Raw genomic sequence first — 21,212 nt, forward strand, 5'->3', positions numbered from 1 at the left:
ACACAGACTTACTAGAGAATGGACTTGAGGCTATGGGGAGGGGGAAGTGTAAACGGTGACAAAGCGATAAAGAGGCATGGACATATATACACTACCAAACGTAAGGTAGATAGCTAGTGGGAAGCAGCCGCATAGCACAGGGAGATCAGCTCGGTGCTTTGTGACCGCCTGGAGGGGTGGGATAGGGAGGGTGGGAGGGAGGGAGACGCAAGCAGGAAGAGATATGGGAACATATGTATATATATAACTGATTCATTTTGTTGTGAAGCTGAAACTAACATACCATTGTAAAGCAATTATACTCCAATAAAGATGTTAAAAAAAAAAAAAAAAAAAGAAAACACATTGAAATAAAAGGATGGGGCATACGTTATTGTTTCAGAACAACTTTTTTCTCAATTGTTTGGAAAGCTTTTATTGTTCCCGAAATCTCTTTGTTCCCTGTTTACCTTCAAGAGGGACTGACTCCAAAACAGTCATTCGTTATTGACATTTCAATATCATGATTCTGATGTTGAATAAACTCACTCCATGATACTTCTGAGTTTGCCTACAACATAGTTAAGTACCAAATGGGGAATAAAATAATTACAGTTGTGAAATTTAGCAGCCAACTACAATAAGAATAATGTACACAGCTGTTATAGTAAGATAACTGGCAACCTCATTCCTAGAAGAGAGAAAGAAACATATAAAAAGAATTGCCATGAAGAAAGTTTCCTAAAAATTAAAGAAATGAAGGAGAAATACTATTCCATTAAACCTATATAAAAATATCAAAGTTTTTAAAAAATTTTATTCATAAATAATTCACGTGCATTGTTGAAAACAGAAATGACAGAGAAGAAAAAAATAGAAAATAAAAATCATGCATAATTCCCTTACCCAGGGCTAACTGCTACTAGCTTCTTGTTGGGTACCCTTCCAGAATCATGTATTCATTCACTTATTCACTCTCCTCTTTATTGCTCAGTATAAGCCTAAATAATTAAAATACTTAAACATTATTTATAATCTGCTCTCTTCATGATATAGTCCACATCAAGAAATATATCTTTATATATCATAATTTGTAATGTTTACAGTGTTCTTTTATGTGATATTATGATTTCTGAACCAACACCACTGGATTGATTCTGACAATATATATCAAAAGTCATGGGAAAAGTGCATAACTTTTGACTCAGCCATTCAAGTTCTAGGAGTGAATCCTAAGTAAATAATTATTGTGGTATACAAAGATTTAGCAAGAAAGCTGTTCACAGTCCTGTTTAAAATTGTTTCCTGTTTAAAAAGCAAGAAACAATGTAAATACCAATAATTAGGAAAATAATTCAATAAATTACAGTATTCCATTTTGGAATATTAATGCAACTGCACTAATAATCTTATATTGAAGGATACTCAGCAACATGGGAAAATTTTAAATGAATAAGCAATGCAGTCCTGAATTTGTAAATTTTTAAAAAATATATGACATGTCTGAAACAATAAGATAATGTAATTTTTTAAAAAGATATGCCTTTAAAATGTCAGTAACACGAAATAGCTAGGAGTAATTTTTTTAATATGCAAGACCTTTTGGAGAGAATTTTACATTTTTATTAAAAGTCATTTTAAAAGATTTAAAATAAGTGGAGAATTTATATAATGTTAATGGGTGAGAAGACTAAGTATCATAAAGATGTCAAACCTCCCTAAACTAATTTATAAATTCAATGTAATTTCATTAAAAGTTGATTTTAAAACTTCTTTTGGAAGCAAAAGTAGCCATAAATAGCCAAAACAATTTTGAAAAAGAACAAATTTTTTTCAAGAAGGAATAAAAAGTCAAAGTAATTACAAAGTTACGGAAATTAAAACTGTGGTTTTATTGACAAATAGAGGAAAGAAATACCAAAGAGAGCTCAGAATCAGATTCTCTCTTAGAGAGGAACTTCATATAAAAAGGAAGTAGCTTTACAGATCGATGAGGAAATAACGTATTGTTTAATTAATAGCTCTGGGACAATTTGGTTATCCAAATGGAAAAAAAATAAAATTGTATTCCTACTTTTTTGCTTTTTGGAACTTTCTGGAATTTTTTTCCAAATATTTTTGATCCACAGTTGCCTGCATCCGTGGATGTGGAACCCACAATACAAAGGGCTGACTGTATTTTATTCTTTTAATATTCTCAGTATTTTTGAAATTCATCTTGATAGGGTTTGTTCTGCTGTTTGTTTGTTTTGTTATTTGTCCTTGTATCAGATGATTCTCTAATTTTTTTTATTGGATTTAAATCAAAGAGTCACCTAGTACTGACTTCCTTATCCTCCCAGTGGTTAAATTTCAAAATATATTCCTTGAATATCTGACAGATGCGGATGGGCAATTTTCGGACCCATTACCACTATTAAAAGTCAGAAACCTACACCACTTTGGGAGTAAACAACACATCCATGTGAAGTGAATCAATTCCACATGTACAAAATTTAATTTTGGGAAGTTCTCAAGTGAATAAATGGTGAACTGCAGCCCTGGAGCAAACATAGGTAAGTTATTCCAAAATCAATTATTATTAAAGAAAATCCTTAGAACTTATTTTTTTAATCTTTCATTTAATGAACTGAAACCACATTGAGAGAGAGACAGAGAGAGAGAGAGAGAGAGAGAGAGGGAGAGAGAGAGAGAGAGAGGGAGGGAATAAAAATGTGTGAAAATATGTTTTAAAAAAAAATAGAGCTAATAATATCTGCCTGCAAGAAAGAATACCTGGAAAATTCATTATGAAACCATCGTACTACAACTAATATTTTATAGGAAATTCCCATGTATAGCAAAATGCATATTTTGAATCCTCAAGAAACAAAATAATGAACATAAACGTATAGGCTAAAGGAAAAATAAAACAGGAATTATCCACAATAAAGACACTATACCTAGAACTTCTCAAAACAAATATCTATAAAAAGTTTCAACAACCAACAAAATAGTTCATCTCACCTGTGATACTAAATATTACCCAAATAATTCAATAATGAGGAAATCTTATTTTAACTTAATAAATTTGGAAACAGCTTTTTTTTTAACTTCCTAAAGCTTGCTTTTCTTTGACTTAAGGTACAGTTTTATTTATTTGTTATGATAGTTGTAGTATTTGGTGTCATTACTTTTTATGCCTAAAATTGCATAATACATTTCCCCCAGGTCTATGCACTAGGCAAAAAGAGAGAGGGAGAAAGATGGGGGAGAGAGAGATCATTACAGTTAGTGGTGTTACTTCAGTCATGCTTAGTGATCTGAACAACAGACTAATGCCAAGAGAATGGCTTATCTAAACATTAAGATAAACCACCTCTTCTCCTTTTCCTATTAGCATTAAACTCACCATCAATAACAAATATTTACAAGATATCACTGTGCTATCAATAAAACAAGAATATGACACTCTCTGCTTCCAGAAATTAAAAAGCTAACTGCATAGATATGAGATGAATATATTTTTAAAATACAATACTAAGTCGTTAGATTGGCTGAACTCAATCTGGTGCCTAGAAGGCGAATCCTATATCCCATTCAATTAAGTGTTCAAATAAACAAAGATATGTATTAAGGCAGCTGGCTGGGTGCTGGTGGAACCGCACAATCAAAGGACCAGAAGCTAAGGGGCGTGGGCACTCTACCACTCGAGAGGCCAGCCTAGGGATGAGACTCAGTGACAATACTGAGGCCAGAGCTGAGTGGTCCGGGTATCTATGGGTGACAGTAAAGTCTAGACACAGTTCTAGCAATGAGAAATGAGCAGTCAGATAAATAACCCAGTAGTCAAAAATCAAAGCTTTATGCAGATGGAATCATGCCAAAGATTGGAAATGAAAATGAGGAGGCGGAAGGCTGACAACGAAGTATATGTTAAAATCAAGGGTGGTGAGGTCAAGCAGTAGTCAAGCGTCAAGACGGCGCAAACTGCTCTCTTGCGGTTGGAATTGACTGTACACCAAAGTGTCCAGCTTGTCCTCAGGCTGGCGGGGTTCAGGATGCTCAGTACCTGGGTTAGCACCAGGATACTGACAAGCAGCTCACCTGACCTGATTAACACAGGGAAGGAATATAAGAGCTATTCCGAGGAACAAGGTGATGACTTACAGGGCGTCCTAAACGACTGAAAGAGAGGGGCTTTAGCAATCAGGGAAACTTACTACGAATAAGTAAAGTATTAATAACTAACTTCAGATTGAAGGGAGGCAGAAAGGGATAAGGTACATTCTGTGGTCAATGAGCAGACCTGCTTGTTGTAGCCAAAGGTTTCTTAGGACAGTAGGAAAGAGTCTGAAAAAAATAGGTGTGATTCAGAAGATAGAGAACTCTGAACGTCAGGCTTGGCAGGAGTCTAAATTATAGGTTCCTCGAGGCTAGGCACTACCTTTTATATATCACTGATTATCCAAGCTGAACTAAATACATAATAATTAATTGCTAGCTAATCCTTGATTAATTGTGACAGTGTAGAATTGAATTTTATATGGAGACTAGAATTAAGTACATCAGGCAAAAATTGAATGTACTCTTTATTACTGCTGTAACCAACTCTTATGGAGGGCTCACTACAGGCCAAATACAATACTAAAAGCTATAGATTAATTCTTTTTTTTTTTTTTTTTAATTTATTTATTTATGGCTGTGTTGGGTCTTCATTTCTGTGCGAGGGCTTTCTCCTGTTGTGGCAAGCGGGGGCCACTCTTCATCGCGGTGCGCGGGCATCTCATTATCGCGGCCTCTCTTGTTGCGGAGCACAGGCTCCAGACACGCAGGCTCAGTAGTTGTGGCTCACGGGCCTAATTGCTCCGCGGCATGTGGGATCTTCCCAGACCGGGCTCGAACCCGTGTCCCCTGCTTTGGCAGGCAGACTCTCAACCACTGCGCCACCAGGGAAGCCCAGCTATAGATTAATTCTTACACAACCTTGTTAGGTAGATGTTATTACTGTCCTCATTTGGCAAATAAAGAAACTGGGGTTAGAGAAGTTAAGTATCACGCTCATGGTCATACGTGTCTAGACAGAGCTAAATTTTGAATCCATGGGGTCTGATTACCAAAGCCAAAGACATAACCACCATGCTACACCATATATGAAATATGAAACCTAACATTTGTGTGCCAATTTTTAATCATCAAAAGATAATTCATGCCTTTAATTCTCAGAAGAGCCTGATGAAGTAGTTAACGTTTTCATGCAAGTATGTTTTCTATGAGACTGGGACCCACAAAGAGAAAGAAATAAATCTAGTATGGGCAGGACTTAACTTGGCAATAGGACATATCCCCGTGAATATCAGCCGGAAGTTGAAACCCCAAAGTACAAAGGGCCAGCCAGCAAACTTGAACTTGCCTGATCCCTGGGAGCACTGAAAGATATCACTAGGATCACAACTGGTGGGTAAACTGAGGCAGCAGGAATTTTTAGGCCAACTCCTGTCCTAGGTCTCTTGAGGGAATGACGGGGCTTGGTCACCTTTTATGTGAAAAATCTCTTTCCATCATTAGGTTGTCTAGACGTTATGCTCAGTGACCATGTTTTACCCTGTGTCTCCAAACACCTTCACATAGTAAATGCTCAGTAAAGGTTATCTGTAAATGACTTAGGCTAAGAAGTCTGGACTTGACCTGGCATTTGTTAGGTAAAATTTTCTAAATAACAGTGCCAAAAATGTAACACAAAATAAATATAATAGTAACTAGTCTTAAGCAAGCTTTTAAAGATACCAACCCCTAGGTATAACTTTGTATGTTTCTCACTACTTTTTACTTCCTCAGTCAAGCTTAAACTAAACAATGTGTCACCTCCAGATGTAACCAGAACATGTCTTTATAATGACTCCTCACTTTACCTTCAGTCTCTCTTAGGGCTGGTATATATTTCCGTGATTTCCAAGAGGTCTCACCTCAAGTGTGTTGGTTTACACCTACTGGATAAGTTTTCAAGGAAAACTCACCAGACTCCCTTGTGTGGTATTTAAGCCAGGAACTTCTCAAAATTCACTATCTTTTCAGCCTCTTCCTTTCTCTGTTCCACAAGGCAGACACTAGAAAGTTTCACCAGCTCCTGGGACTCAAGTCTTAGGCATGACTATTACATCTTTAATAACAGACAAGAACTTACTGATCTTCTCAAAGTCCTATCTCAACAAACTTTGTTCTTGAACTCTTTCTTTGATGTGGCTAAAAAAAGTGTAGTGATATTATAGCCATCTGCTCATATCACTATGGACATCAAACTCATTTTGGTGACACTCTTCACTCCAAAGAGATTGACTTTCCAAGCTAATCAATGAAGAGAATAGCTTTGTCCATTCCAACAGGTTTTTCCAGTTGCTGGTTGCTCTGCAAATTTAGCTTGAAATATAAATATGATAGCTAGTGAGGTGGTTCCTCATACTGGGAAACTTGTATACATACCTTTAGCTTTAAATTCTGACCCTCCCATCATAAAACACAAAATTTAAGATTTGAAAGATGCTCTAGAGACCACTCAGTCCTAAGCCCATATTTTTCAAAAGTGACAACTGAGTTCAGAAGAATTACGTGATCTGCCCAAGGGTCTTGAAAGAGCCAGGTTCAGACTGGACCCTTAGCCAGGTCTCCTTTTACTTGACAAAGTTACCTTTTTTTTATAGCAGAATAATCTAAATATTTAAACAATAAAAACAGATGGGCTTTCAACAAATATTGCAACTGTTACCTGAAAATAGTGAACACCCTTGGCCTGAAGGAGAAAATGTCCTTTTTAAATGATATTAAGCAATAGGAAGTAATGAAATATTAAGTAACTCTTTTTAAAATAACCATCGCACACTCCATATAAATGTAATGTGGTACTTCTGCTGTGCAACTAAGCCGAATGCGTTGATGAATGTTTTTGTTGAAGAAGAGTAGGATTTTGTGCCCATAGTAATTGTTCCTAAGTCATAATTTGGTCTGTGTGATATTAGTATCTTACTTATACATGAGTCTACATTTCATTATGATCTAAATTACTCCTGGTCAGTAAGGCAGTGCAGTATAATGAAAAGAGCCCTGAACCAGGTGTCAGGAGTCTTGGCTTCTGGTCTGAGTGGTTAACTAGCTGTGTGACTTGGACGAGAACGATGAGCTGAAAAACAAAGAGGTGGACTAGGGGATCTTTTAAGTTCGTTCAGCTCTAAACACCGTTTATTATCCTAATCACAATCATTGAAACAAAATGAAAACACATGAAAATGTATGAGGTCTTAGGCTTATAGAATTTAAAAACAGCAATTTATTCATACAATTACTGCCCCCAGAGTTCTGCATTTTGTAGATACTATTGACAGAAAGGGTCCTTACATCATCTCAAAAACGATTCGCTTTTGCAAAATCAAATTATAGGGACAAGAAAGACTGATTTCTGGAATTTTTGTAAAATCCCGTCAGCATTTCTTTTAACATTCAAGGTGAGATATGGTCATTCGTGAAAAGGTAAATGAAGATCCCTCTTCCTGTCCTTTAAAAACCAAAACGACCTCTAAATAAGCAGTCAAAATTACTTCAGCATAAAACAGTGGAATCAGTATTCTAACTATAACTTATATAAAAGCAAAAGTATGATTGTCAGTGTTTCTTGGTTCATTTTATATATGCAGTGAACTTCTACTGAAATATTAAAATAGCCTTCCATTTAATTGTTTTCTAACATCCATTCATAACCAATTGTAACATACATGAAACCTACATCTAAATGAATTGGTGAAATACAGCACATCTGAAACAAGCCCATATTTTTCCAGAAGTACTGGTTCACGCCTACTCCTGGTTTTTTTCCTGCCCTCTTGTGTCCACTCATCAGGTATATAAGGCAGGCGCAAAGATAAAATTCACATCCATATTCAGCACCCTTCACACAGCTGTCAGGAAAGCTAGATGGGGGATTCCTGCGCTGAGTATGGAAGAAGGGTAAATGAACCTATAAGTCCCTTCCAAGTGTTAAGAGTCCATGACTCTCTAATTACTTTTCAGTTTCAAATCTGAAAAGTTCATATTTCTGGTTGTGATGGATTACAAAAAATGGTTCCAGTTTTTTAACCTTTGCCAGATAACTCTGAAGGCCCCTCTCACGAAACCGAAGGACTCAGCCATTTGACGGGCACTGGCCCTTGGACATCAGCTGATAATGCAAGCAAAAAGCTTGAAATGGGCTTGTGATTTGGGGCTTCTTCTCTTTTGTGCCTCTGCCATTACTGGGAGAACACGCCTGGACTAGCCTGCTGGAGGATGAGAGACCTGTGAAGCAAAACTCAGTCATCCTAGTTGCTCCAGCCAAAACAGCCAGCTGACCTCCCGACATATGAGTGAGCCCTGCCAATACCAGCAGCTTCCTAGTCTCTCCCTGACATGTAACAGATGCTTCTTGTTGTATTGTCATTGAGATGTTGAGGTGAGGTTCTGCTATGTGGTGAAAACTAACTCCTATACAGGTTTTAATTTCCAAGCAGATATTCTCCCTTCATTAGAAAAGCAGTACTCTTGACGCTCAATCTATTCATAGCTCAACACTTACAGTGTCCTTTCAGTTGTGCTCATTCATTCTATTAATTCGTGCATGCTACAACTAGTTCTCGACTGTCTATTAGATGCAGGCACTGATCTACGCACTTGAAATACATCAGTGAACAAAACATACAAGCATGTTTTGTTTGTTTGTAAGCACTCATCTGGAGCTTATGCTCTAGTAAGGGAGACAGACATCAAGCAATAAATCATCTAATAATTAATTCTATGGTGTATTAGAAGGTGAAAATGTGGGATGTGTGGGCTGCGCTATTAAATGCAACAATTAGGATAAGCCTCATTGATAAATTGATAATGGAGCGAAGAATCTGAGGGAGGTGACGGAGTTAGGTGCCCAAATATCTGGGGGAATGGCATTCCAGGGAGAGGGAAAAGCTAGAGTAATTGGTCCAAGACATAAGTGCGCCTGACACGTTAAGAACGCCCACGTGGTTTAGGGTAAGCGGGAGAGAGCGGAATAAGAAAAGAGGTGAAAGAAGTAAGAATGGGGAGGAGATATGGTCTTCTGGCCACTGTAATGACATCAGCTGGGTGAACGGGGAAGCCGTGCGATGTTTTGAGAAGTGATATGATTTGATTTCCATTTTTAATGTATCTTTAGGGAGAATAGATGGTAGGGAAGCAAGGAAAAAAGCAGGTAGGGCTTTAGCAATAAGCTGGGAGAAAGATGACAGTGTTCCACGCCAGAGTGTCAACAATACAGCTGGTGAGAAGTGGTCAGATTCCAAAAATATTTGAAGATAGAGCCACCAGAATTTCCTGAACATGAGGTATGGGAGAAAGAGAAGTGTCAAGGTTAACTCCATTTGTTTTAGCCTGAGCAATTCAAAAGATGAAGTTATTAGCTAGGATGGGAAGGATTGCAGATAAAGCATGTTTGAGGGTGAAGCAGAAATTCAGGTTTGAACAAATTGAGTTTGAGATGTTTCTTAGACACTCAAGTGAGGAAGACACCTGAGAAGTTGTATACAGAAGTCATGGACTTGGGAGAAACTTTGGGCTAAAGGTATAAACTGGGCAGTCATCAGCATATAAATGGTATTTAAAGTCATGGGATTAGATGATACCAAAAAGGAGCGAGAAAAGACAGAAAACAAAAGAGACAGAGAAAATAACGTGATTTCCCAACCCTGCCTTCTGAAAAAGCTTGGATTCACATGCAGCTACAAGTCTCACAAGGATTGTTGGACTATCCCAAGAAAGAAATTCACATTCTTTTTTTTTTTTTTTTTTTTGCGGTACGCGGGCCTCTCACTGTTGTGGCCTCTCCCGTTGCGGAGCACAGGCTCCGGACGCGCAGGCTCAGCGGCCATGGCTCACGGGCCCAGCCTATCCGCGGCATGTGGGATCTTCCCGGACCGGGGCACGAACCCGCGTCGCCTGTATCAGCAGGCGGACTCTCAACCACTGCGCCACCAGGGAAGCCCCACATTTACATTCTTAATTCATTGATTTGGTTCTCCTGTCATTAACATTAATAAACAGTTACTTCTGGCAAAAAAAAAAAAAGAGCCAATGTAGGATCAAAGGAAACCTAATTTTCTGGTCTGGAAGCTCATCCCATCAATGAAACAAATTATAGTAACACATGACTATAAATATTAAACTTAGGCAAAAGGAAATATTTTATTTTCCAGCTCTTCATTGGGCATCTCAGTTATTCTGAACCCACAGCATACATTTCCCCAACTATATTATTATTTTTATTATTTTCTCACTTTAAAATTGTAACATTAATTTGTTAAATTTATTTATTGTTTTGGAATATTTCTCAAAATTAAATTGCAATGTTGTCACCAAAATAAAGACTAGTGACAATTATTACTTTATCTCAAATTTCTTCTTAATGTATTACAAGGAAGCACAACCAGGATGGGCAGTGCATGAGTCCTGCACATCAACTAATTTCTGGTGACAATTTCCTTGTCTGAAAAATGAAAACCTTGCCAACCAACACACTTCCGAGTTTATCGGGAGGAATTTTAACAAGTTTGTATAAATCCCTGGCATCATAAAATGATAATCAACAAATTTCATTCATCATGAAGCTATATCTAGCATATGACACCAAAAAGAAAAAAAGAAAAAGCAGATGTGTCTGAGCCAGGGTTTTACTCCCCACAAAGGAATTAGATATTTATACTTAGTACTAGTGATAAAATTGCCATTCTTTTCCTTCCAAGAAAAATCTGTGCTGAGTATTTAGGTAAGATAGGAATTATTTTTAGGATAGGAGATCTACAGGCATACCTCAACTTATTGTACTTTTAATTTTTATTTTATTTTATTTTTTTTGCGGTACGCGGGCCTCTCACCGTTGTGGCCTCTCCCGTTGCGGAGCACAGGCTCCGGACACACAGGCTCAGCGGCCATGGCTCACGGGCCCAGCCTCTCCGCGGCATGTGGGATCTTCCCGGACCGGGGCACGAACCCGTGTCCCCTGCATCGGCAGGCGGACTCTCAACCACTGCGCCACCAGGGAAGCCCATCTTATTGTACTTTGAAGATATTGCGTTGTTCACAAACTGAAAATTTGTGGCAACACTGCATAAAGCAAGTTTATTGATGCCATTTTTCCAACAGCATTTGCTCATTTTCTGTCTTTGTGTTCCTTTTTGGTAATTCTCACAATATTTCAAACTTTTTCATTCATATTATATTTGTTACAGTGATCTGTGATCAGTGGTCTCTGATGTTACTTTTATGACTTGCTGAGGGCTCGGATGATGGCTAGCATTTTTTAGCAATGAAGTATTTCTTAACTAGGTACGTACATTTTTTTAGACATAATGCTATTACACACTTAGTAGACTACAGTATAGCGTAAACATTAACTTTTATATGCACTGGGAAGCCAAAAGAATTTGTGTGACTCACTTTATATTTGCTTCATGGCTATGGTCTGGAACCAAACCTGCGATATCTCTGAGGTCTGCCTGTAATCACTAACACTTGTGTTGTACTTTATAAAGTACTTCACATGTTATGAATTGTGACCTTTACAAGAAACTTGTTAAATATAAATTATTTATTTTTATTTTACATCTGAGGATAATGAAACTCATAAAAATGACTGTAACAGGATTGCTCAGCAAATCTGAGGGGAAGCCAGTATTTGGTCCAAGAATTCCATCTCTGAGGTTTTCCCCTTTCCATCAAACCAAGCTAGAATGCCAAGTTCTTGGATAATAATATACACCTTGGAAGTCACATGGTCTGAATAACACTCTGGGTTGGACTAAACCCAGCAGTGGCTGGCCAAAGCTCTGAACTTCCACTGGCCGCTGGTCTTCCATTCTCATCTTCATCTTCCATCCAGGTCTTAACTTCTCTTCCAGATTTTTATTTGCCACTTCAGGTGCAAATGTCCCCTTTGTACAATGAGGATTCTGATGGAAGGGACTAGGTGATTATCCATGTTTGTACTCTTCATAATAGCTCACCCTTAAGCAGCCCTGAACAAATAACTATTTAAATGAATTAAGTCATTATTTCATGGGAAAAAAATATCTTGAACACTCACTTTGTGACTTGCTTAGTGCTAGATCAGTAGGCAGGACAGTCTCCACCATTGTGGAGTTCATGGACAGATGTTGAACAACTAACAATAATAGTGAGGAGGGCTCAGGGAAGAGTTGTTTCCTATGAAAGGGAGAACACAGGAAGCTAACCTAGTGTGGGGCAAAAGGAAGACCTCCCTGAAGAAGAGATATTTAATCTGCCACTTAAGGTTGAAGGGGAGGGAGACAGATGAAAAGGAAAATGCAAGCTAGACAGAGACCAGCAGCACTAAGATGGGAAAGTGCATCCCCTAAAGCATGTCTTAAATCCTGCATCTTACTGAACCATCGTGGCTCAGGACCAAATCTAATAATGAGGTTGGGATTTTCAGGGTACAGCAGGCATCATAAGAGATTAAATTTCTTCATGTAGATAAATCATGCACTGTTTTGGATCTTTAGGGTACTTTAATAAATGCATTCTACCTTGCTATAAAAGTAGGAGGGGGCTTCCCTGGTGGCGCAGTGGTTGAGAGTCTGCCTGCTGATGCAGGGGACACGGGTTCGTGCCCCGGTCCGGGAAGATCCCACATGCCGCAGAGCGGCTGCGCCCGTGAGCCATGGCCGCTGAGCCTGCGCGTCCGGAGCCTGTGCTCCGCAACGGGAGAGGCCACAACAGTGAGAGGCCCGCGTACCATAAAAAAAAAAAAAAAGTAGGAGGTAAGTTTGTGGTTCTCTCTCTTTCATCTGAAATGAAACATTTTATTTCCTATGGAGAGATTCAGTATTCGAATTGGTCTCTAGCCTGGTTCAGACACTGGATTCTTATGAAACCAGTAGGAAAATGTTGTAAAGATTTATCTAGTCACAGCTGTTCTTTACAAGTAATTTCAAATTTTATAGTTGGCTATAACTGTACTTCCAGCTGTAAATTAGGTCTTTATTGGGTGGGATCTGGGGAGTTGTTATACAAGGTGTCATGAAGTTATGTGTGGTATCCCATACTGTGGAAGAAAAATAAATTATATTGCATTATGGCAAACACTATACATATAATTAAAATGAGATGTTCTCACAGCCTATAGTTTCACAGTTTTAAAGCTTGTTGTAAAACTTATACACACGTATAAACTGCCAGAAAGACACATGTTTTCATTTTACGTAACGGATACTAACAACTGCTAAGGAATCTCTATGGGAAATTGTTATGGACTGAATTGTGTCTCCTCGACATATCACATTGAAGCCCTAATCCCAGTACCTCAGAATAGTACTAAATTTGGATATAGGGTCTTTAAAGATGTAATAAAGATTAAATGAGGGCCTAAGGGTGGGGTCCTAATCCAATATGACTGGGGTCCTTAAAAGAAGAGAAAAAAACACGACAGATGCACACACACAGAGAAAAGGCCACGTGAGGGCACAGCGAGAAGAGGACCACCTTCCAGCCAAGCAGAAAGGTCTAGGGTGAAACCAACCCTGCTGACACCTTGATCTTGGACTTCCAGCCTCCAGAGCTGTGAGAAATCAATTTCTGCTGTTTAAGTCACCCAGTCTGTAGACTTTGCTATGGCAGGCTGAGCAGAATAACACAGCAGCAAACTAGTATAGATATATATTTTGCACTCATAAATATACATGTACATGCACGCACACATAGATTGACTATGTGCAGTAATTATCTAAAGTCCTATTTGAAAGCAGTGGGAAGATTTTTATTATGTCTTTGCATGTTAAATTTTTTGTTAGATAAAAATGTGTATGCATAATTTATATTTATGCATCCAGATTGTATCTGGATGTTAATTAAGAAAAATAGAATTGTTTCTATGAAGTGGGGTCAATGTATGGGTACCCTCAAAGAAAAAAAATGTTTTGGACCAATTTACAAGTTGATCATTTCAGCTTTTAGAGAGAATTTAAGAGTCTGGGCTTAATCTACCTACAATTGCCAAAGAAGAATATTAAACTTGGACTCTACTCTTTCGAAGTAAACTTTTTGCATGTAGCTGTTTTATTCCTGTCACTTATCACGTTACCTTAAGAAGCTTTTTGTGAGTTTAATTAAGCCTGACTAATTCTCCAACAGTACAAAGAAAAATGAATTCCTTAAATATTTAATCCATTTATGACTCAAAGTGTCATTTTCTGAATGTGGCTGTTAAATTCTTGGAATTAATTACCCTTTGAATCAAAGCTGCTTTTTCAGACACTCAAGACATATAGTCACAGCTCACACAATGTGTAAATGCAACATTTCATCTGTTCATCAAGATAATTTATTCCAAATGCTGTATTCAAAATCTCAACCAGGTAGATTTATTTATGGCCATTAACAAAGGAATCTTTGCCTATAAGCACCCTAATAATCAGGCATGATTGTTGGTTTTTCCTCTGCCTCCCCCTTTGTCCAAGTGTTAATGAGTTAAAGGTTAGCTTCCCTCTATTTACACAATCGCTACTCTTTTTCATGGCCACTTTGTTCTCCTTAACTAATCTCAAGCCTCCTCTCCAGAAAGATTTTTTCCCATTCTGATCAGCAGGCAGCACCATCATAGGTCTGTCTCTCTCCTTTCTATCATCCTAAAACACTGGATGCACCCATTCCTTTATTTCAATTACACATTTCCTCTTGTTCTCTCCCAGTATCTTGAAGGCTCTTCAAGACTAGAAGTGTTCTTCAAAACTAGATTCCAAAGAATACAAGGAGATCAGGCAACCACATTTATGGAGCACCTAATATTCCCAGAACCAGACGCTGGATTCCTGTATAAGAAAACTGGAAGGCTGGATACATGAGGAGACAGAAAACCACACATACACACACCCACAGCACAAATACACGGACACAGATCCCGACCACCTCGTGACGCTAGCGCTCAGAAATCACTGCATTGTTCCCAGCTCCATACTGGACACTGAGATTATGGGAGCTGCTAGTTAACTCAACTTCTAAAGGAGAAAGCTGCCTTTTGATTGAAATTCAAATTCCCTAAGGGATGTGAAGGGATTGAAAGATGACAAACTAGCTCTTTAGCTTTCACATGTACAAGTCTCAGTGTAAGGAAAGTTTCTTCCCAGATACCGTTTTCTAGCATTAGGAAATATAAACAGTAACTGAAAAATATTTCTAGAATAATTCGCTGAGCAGTCTTCTTTTCCTTCCACCACCACCTCCCACACACTTTTGATTTTAAATATAAGTATTTACATTGAAAATATGAAACACAAAATGGTGTGTTCAGATTCCTTCTTTTTTAATAAAATGTGTTATAAAAAATAGTTTTGTTGTGAAGAAAAGTGAGAATAGGAAAAAAATTAATTAGAAGAGAAACCACTCCACTCCCGGGGTGACTAGAATGGAAATGGCCAGCAGTGGGTGGGGGACAAGGACCTCATGGTGGGCGCCCTGGGTCCAAGGTACCTACCCCCTTTCATCATGCCCACTTCGTAGCACTTGCGTAGCCGGCAGGCCTGACAGCTCTTCCTCCTGTTTTTATCAATCGTGCACTGGTTGGTAGCTGGACACATGTAGTCATTATGTCCTATCGAAAGCAAGAGGACAGAATTAGTATTATTTCAGGAAATTTAGTCGGTCGGAATCTACAGGGAAGCTGTCTGTGGGATGTTTTCACATCTCTTCCTTGGCCTTTCTATGTTGCTGCCTCAACCCATCATCCTTTTTTGTGTCCTTCTTGCAATGTTAAAAAAAAAAAAAAACTCTCCTACAATTAATTTCTGCCTCCCCAAGTTGCTTTGCGAGTTCTTTGGGCAAATCCCCTTCAGTTCACACAGCCTATATTTGGGGGCATGATGTTTTATATATATATTCTCAAGGTTTTATATATATATTCTTTCTCAGTAGATAAGGCCTCTTTTTTTTTTTTGGACCCAGGCCACCCACCAAAATTGTTGTCCAAATAGAGCTGTTAGAACTTTCAGACAGAGGGTTTCAAAGTGGCCTTTCTTAAAATATAATTTAAAGAATCTTTAAGTAGGTCTTCAAACGCAGCACAGAACACCTAAATTCCAGTTGGGGGGTGGTGGGCTGTGGTGGTGACCAAGGTCGATCCTTAAGGTAGTAAGTCAGTTCACCACTCACTAGCTGGAAGACACTCAGCAAGTTGGTTAACATCCTTAGGCCACACTTTCCTCCCGGCACCGCTGCATAACATTATTCTGAGAACTAAATGTGAGACTACATGTCACGGGCTTAGCACAGTGCCGTGGGTAGGGCAAACACTGAATGAATATTAGTTGTTGTTGCTGTTATTTTATTCTAAATCCTCTTTCTTTTCTCTCTTGTTTATTGAATCTCTCTCACTCCAATGCTTCCTTCTAATTGGCTTTTTTTTCAAGGTTTATTAAGATATAATTAGCATATAATATTGTGAAATTTGGGGGGGACCTATGAGCTTCATGAACTTGGATGTCCAAATCTCTCCCCTGTTTTGGGAACGTTCCCATCCATTATTTATTTACATAAGCTTTCTATCCTTTTCTCCCTCTCTTTCCCTTCTGGTTCTCCAATAATTCCCAAGACTGTTTCTCTAATGATGTGCTGTAATTCACATAGGTTTACTTCACCTTATTGGCTTGTATCATGTCATGCAAGTCTGACCCACAAAAAAGGTCTCCCTTGATCCACAGCACTCTCGAACTTCTATCTTATATCCCGTCCCTCCTTCTCAGCTCAACACCTAACAGATGTCTGCACTGGAGGTCTTTTTCCTCCTTTTCTCCTGCCTGGCTCAATCCACGTCAATCTGCTTTCCACCTTTGTTGCTCCACAAAAACAGCTTCCCAGAAACCGCCAATGACTTCTGTTGCTGAATTCAATAGACACTTTCAGCCCACATCACACTTGACCCATCAGAAGCATCTGACAGTTCCTTCCTTCCTCTTGAAACATGCTTTTCCCTCGGCTTCTGTAACACAAAATGCTCCCGGCGCTCCTTCTACCCCTCAAGCTGGAGCTTCCCAGGGTTTGCAGATTTGCCTCCCTACATGCCACAATAATCCAGAGCTGCACAGGGCTCAATGCCAGGCCCTTTCCTCTTCTGTGACTCTGAATTCTCCCACCAGAACATCTATCTCACGCCTACGGCTTTGATCACCACTAAATACAGATGACGCACAGACTTAAACTCCCAGCCCAACCCTCTTCTCTGAGCTCTGGGGACAGGTATCAAATTGCCCACATGCAGTTTCTGCTCTAAGATTTAGAAGTCACCTCCATTTCTTTATCCCTGAAAAGAAGTCTGGTTGATAATGTACAGAATATTAAACTTCACAAATTAAAAAGTATTATTGGCATGTTTTTATAAAGCAGCCCATTTATATGAGTCTAAATACTTGCACCTCTCGGGAAAACATCCCGAATTTAGACTAAAAAGATGATATGTACTATTTTAAAATATGCTTTCCATTCACAAAAAAACAGTGAGTGTATATGCGACCTTCTAATTCAGATTCTCTGTTTAAGTCTCCATTTTCTCATTTAATAAGGGCAAGACTCAACATGTAGTGAAATGTTTTAACTACAGACCTCTTTGTTCTTTATTCAACTTAAGGGTCAGCCCAATTAGAATAGGGTGGAGTGGGGACTTGATAAGAAATGTTGGTCTCATAAAACTCGATTCTCTATCTTTAGATATACATTATAAAAGTCACTGTATAAACAGGCTCAGATTAAATTAACATCTGCATTCTTCTATTGCATAAGAGGAATCAACAAACAGTTAAAACCTTGTAACTTCAGGAAGAGACCACACACTGCCTCGAATACCCAGGCATAGTTATTACTTTTAGAATCTTCCCTATTAACAGGGGCAAATTGAGGAAATAATAGAATCAGAAATAAAATTTACCTGGGCAGATATAAACTCTAGGCAAAAGGTGTATTCTTCTGACACCTCAAAGAAACTCTTAGTGTTTGGTCTTCTATGATGTTTATGTAGTACATGTTGACTTATTTTAAATCTTAAAATGTAAATTTATATCAGAAGAAAACAGTTAATAATAATTTGAACCAAAAATTACTTTGATTCACTTTCTTTCCCAAAAGCCAGAAGTTCTGCAAGCCAGAAGATGGGAGAACTGAATTGGGTCCGAAGTCAATGGTTAAATCTTATGTTTGGATTGGTCAGCCATCGTAGCTACGTATCGTTATAAAATCAAGTGAAATTCCTGAACTAACATGTTTAACACATAAAATATGCGGGATTTGTACAATCGAATTCATCCCTTAACAAGAATGAAAACAGACGCACAAAAGAACCAAGTTCCTAATGCAAACCTTTTGTGACAAAGCTGGGCTTTCTCCTGCCTAATGTACGTGAACATTTAGAATTGACAGATTGGCAACAAGAAAAAGTTAACAAGTACTTGTTTCATATAAACAATTAAAACAAATTCTTCTTAACCAAACACCATTAACAACTATTTATTTCTAAGTCTTCAACTTGCATCAGAAGAAAGGAAAACACTAAAGTTTTTTGTTGCCTAATGAGTATAATTTTGTAAAGATGTGTTCTTAAAGCAACTGATTTAAGTTTCTTTAAGAAGAAATTTCTTTTTAAATTTTATTATTTGGTCTTGTAAAAATAATGGAAGAGAAAATCTTATTGAATTAGAGTTCATTTAAAAAAAAACTCGCACCAACAATCTTAATGAAACATACAGTGTCTTTACTGAAGAGACTGAGGAACTCTGTGTACCTGTGACCAGATCAGCCCCAAAGTTCCTCTTGCACAAAATGAAGTGCAAGAGGCCAAATCCAAGATGTGAGCTGCAAGTGAAGGTTTGGAGAAATAATCACTATTTTTTTTTTTTTTGCCCACCAAAAATTAAAGCCTTTGAGCTAATGTAGGGTTTGAATAATAGGAAGCGGGGGTGGGAGAAGGGATGAGGCAAGCGAACCGTAAGCAGGAAACGTGAAGGGTCGGGAGAGGAATTACTAGGAATTGCCTGTAAGCAGGAATTACCAGACTCACCCCCGGCTCCAGGGGCCTCACACAGAGCTCTTCCCCAGGCCTCTCTGGGATTCTTTTCCTTGACTTTTCATTTCCCCCTTTCTTCTTATTTTCCCTCTTTCAGCTATTTTTGCATTATTACCATCACACAGAAAGTCTATATTTGTTAGTTACCAAAAATAAAATAAATAAATAAATAAGGGCTTCCCTGGTGGCGCAGTGGTTGAGAGTCCGCCTGCCGATGCAGGGGACACGGGTTCGTGCCCCGGTCCGGGAAGATCCCACATGCCGCGGAGCGGCTGCACCCGTGAGCCATGGCCGCTGAGCCTGCGCGTCTGGAGCCTGTGCTCCGCAACGGGAGAGGCCACAACAGTGAGAAGCCCGCGTACCGCAAAAAAAAAGAAAAAAAAAAAAAAAGCAATGGCCCATATTCAGAGATTCAAAAGAAATATAACAACAGACCAAATTAAAACAAGCAGGGGAGGATGTGGAGAAAAGGGAACCCTCGTGCACTGTTGGTGGGAATGTAAACTGGCGCGGCCGCTGTGGAAAGCAGTATGGAGGGTCCGCAAGAAATTAAAAATAGAACCACCATACAATCCTGACGTGCCACTTGTGGATATGTATGCAAAGGAAATGAAATTGTTATCTTGAAGAGATCTGTACCTCCATGTTCATAGCAGCGCTGTTCACACTAACCAACGATGGAAACAACAACCTACGTGTCTGTTGACAGATAAACAGATAAAGAAAATGCAGAATATATATAATGGAATATTGTTCATCCTTAAAAAATAAAGAAATCCTGTCATTTTCAACAAGGTGGACGAGCCTGGAGGGCATCAGTTAAATGAAATAAGGCAGACAGAGAAAGATAAATACTGCATTGTATCACTTATATGTGGAATCTGAAAAAAAAAAGTCAAACTCATAGAACCAGAATAGAAAAGTGATTGCCAGAGGCTGGGGTGAGGGAAATGGGGAGAAGCTGGTAAAAGGGAACAAACTTTTAGCTGTAAGATGAATAAGGTCTGAGGAGCTAACGTATAACATGGTGACAATAGTTGGTAGTGCTGTATTGTTTAATTGAAATTTGCTCAGAGAGTAAAACTAAAATGTTCTCACCCAAAGGAAAAAAAAAAACAAAAAACAGAAAAAAGTAAATATATGAGGTGATGGGTGTGTTAGCTAATTCAAAGGGGAGAAATCCTGTCACAATGTATACATATATCATCACAATGTACACTTTAAATATCTTACAATTTTATTTGTCACTTATACCTCAGTAAAGCTGAAAACAATAACATAAAACAAGCAGTAACCTGAGAGGAATTTAATAGTGTGTATCTTTACTTTTGTCACCCTTTCCCTCAGTGCTTTCTGGCAGTCACCTCAGACCAAATCTCTTTACCAAGCTTCCCACACCTGCCCCCAGTTCATTTAGACTCGACTATCTCACAGACTCTTTGAGATGTATGTGTCCCAAACATAACTGGCCATCTTCTCTCCTCACCTACCTGTTCCTATTCACCAACACACCATGACGCCTGAAACCTGCGTGTTGCTCTAGACTCTATCCTCTCCCTCACTCACACCCCACACACACATAGTATAAACAGCTACCAAATCAATTATTTTAAAGTTCTTTTTCAAAGCCACATCAGCTTTGTCCTGGGCCTGCCGTCACTACCATAGTCCCAAGAATTTCCCACCCAGGTTATCACGACAGCCACGGCCTGCAGCCTTCCCCTGCCAATCATGCCCCACCACGTTGCCAGAGGGATTTTTTTTTTTATGTCTCTGCTGTAAAATGTTCATTTTTTTCATCTTTATTGGAGTATAATTGCTTTACAATGGTGTGTTAGTTTCTGCTTTATAACAAAGTGAACCAGTTATACATATACATACGTCCTTATATCTCTTCCCTCTTGTGTCTCCCTCCCTCCCACCCTATCCCACCCCTGCCAGAGGGATTTTTATAAAATCACACACCATCATGTCACTAACCCACTTTAATAGTCTGATGTTCCTCAAAGCTCTCAGGATAAAATCTAAACGCCTCAAGACAGCTCAGCAAGCTGTCCCTGACCAGCCCTTACCTCCTCTCCCAGCCTTCTCTCACCACCCTCTAAGTCACATCCAAGCCCTAGCTGTGTCTTTCTGTTCACTC

At 38.7% G+C, this 21,212-nt stretch overlaps 1 protein-coding gene across 3 annotated transcripts in view; it reads right to left on the reverse strand.

The window, feature by feature from the left end:
- Positions 1-21,212, reverse strand: part of ESR1 (estrogen receptor 1) — a 262,966-nt gene that overhangs the window by 180,307 nt on the left and 61,447 nt on the right. For all 3 annotated transcript variants that reach the window (XM_027083203.1, XM_027083221.1, XM_027083210.1), the window contains one exon: positions 15,497-15,613. In XM_027083203.1, coding sequence (XP_026939004.1) covers positions 15,497-15,613 — 117 coding nt within the window. The remainder of the gene's footprint in view (positions 1-15,496; positions 15,614-21,212) is intronic.

Source organism: Aethalodelphis obliquidens, unplaced genomic scaffold (assembly GCF_003676395.1).
Source record: "Aethalodelphis obliquidens isolate GAN/ISIS:26980383/991018 unplaced genomic scaffold, ASM367639v1 scaffold3, whole genome shotgun sequence".
NCBI classification, from domain to species: domain Eukaryota; kingdom Metazoa; phylum Chordata; class Mammalia; order Artiodactyla; family Delphinidae; genus Aethalodelphis; species Aethalodelphis obliquidens.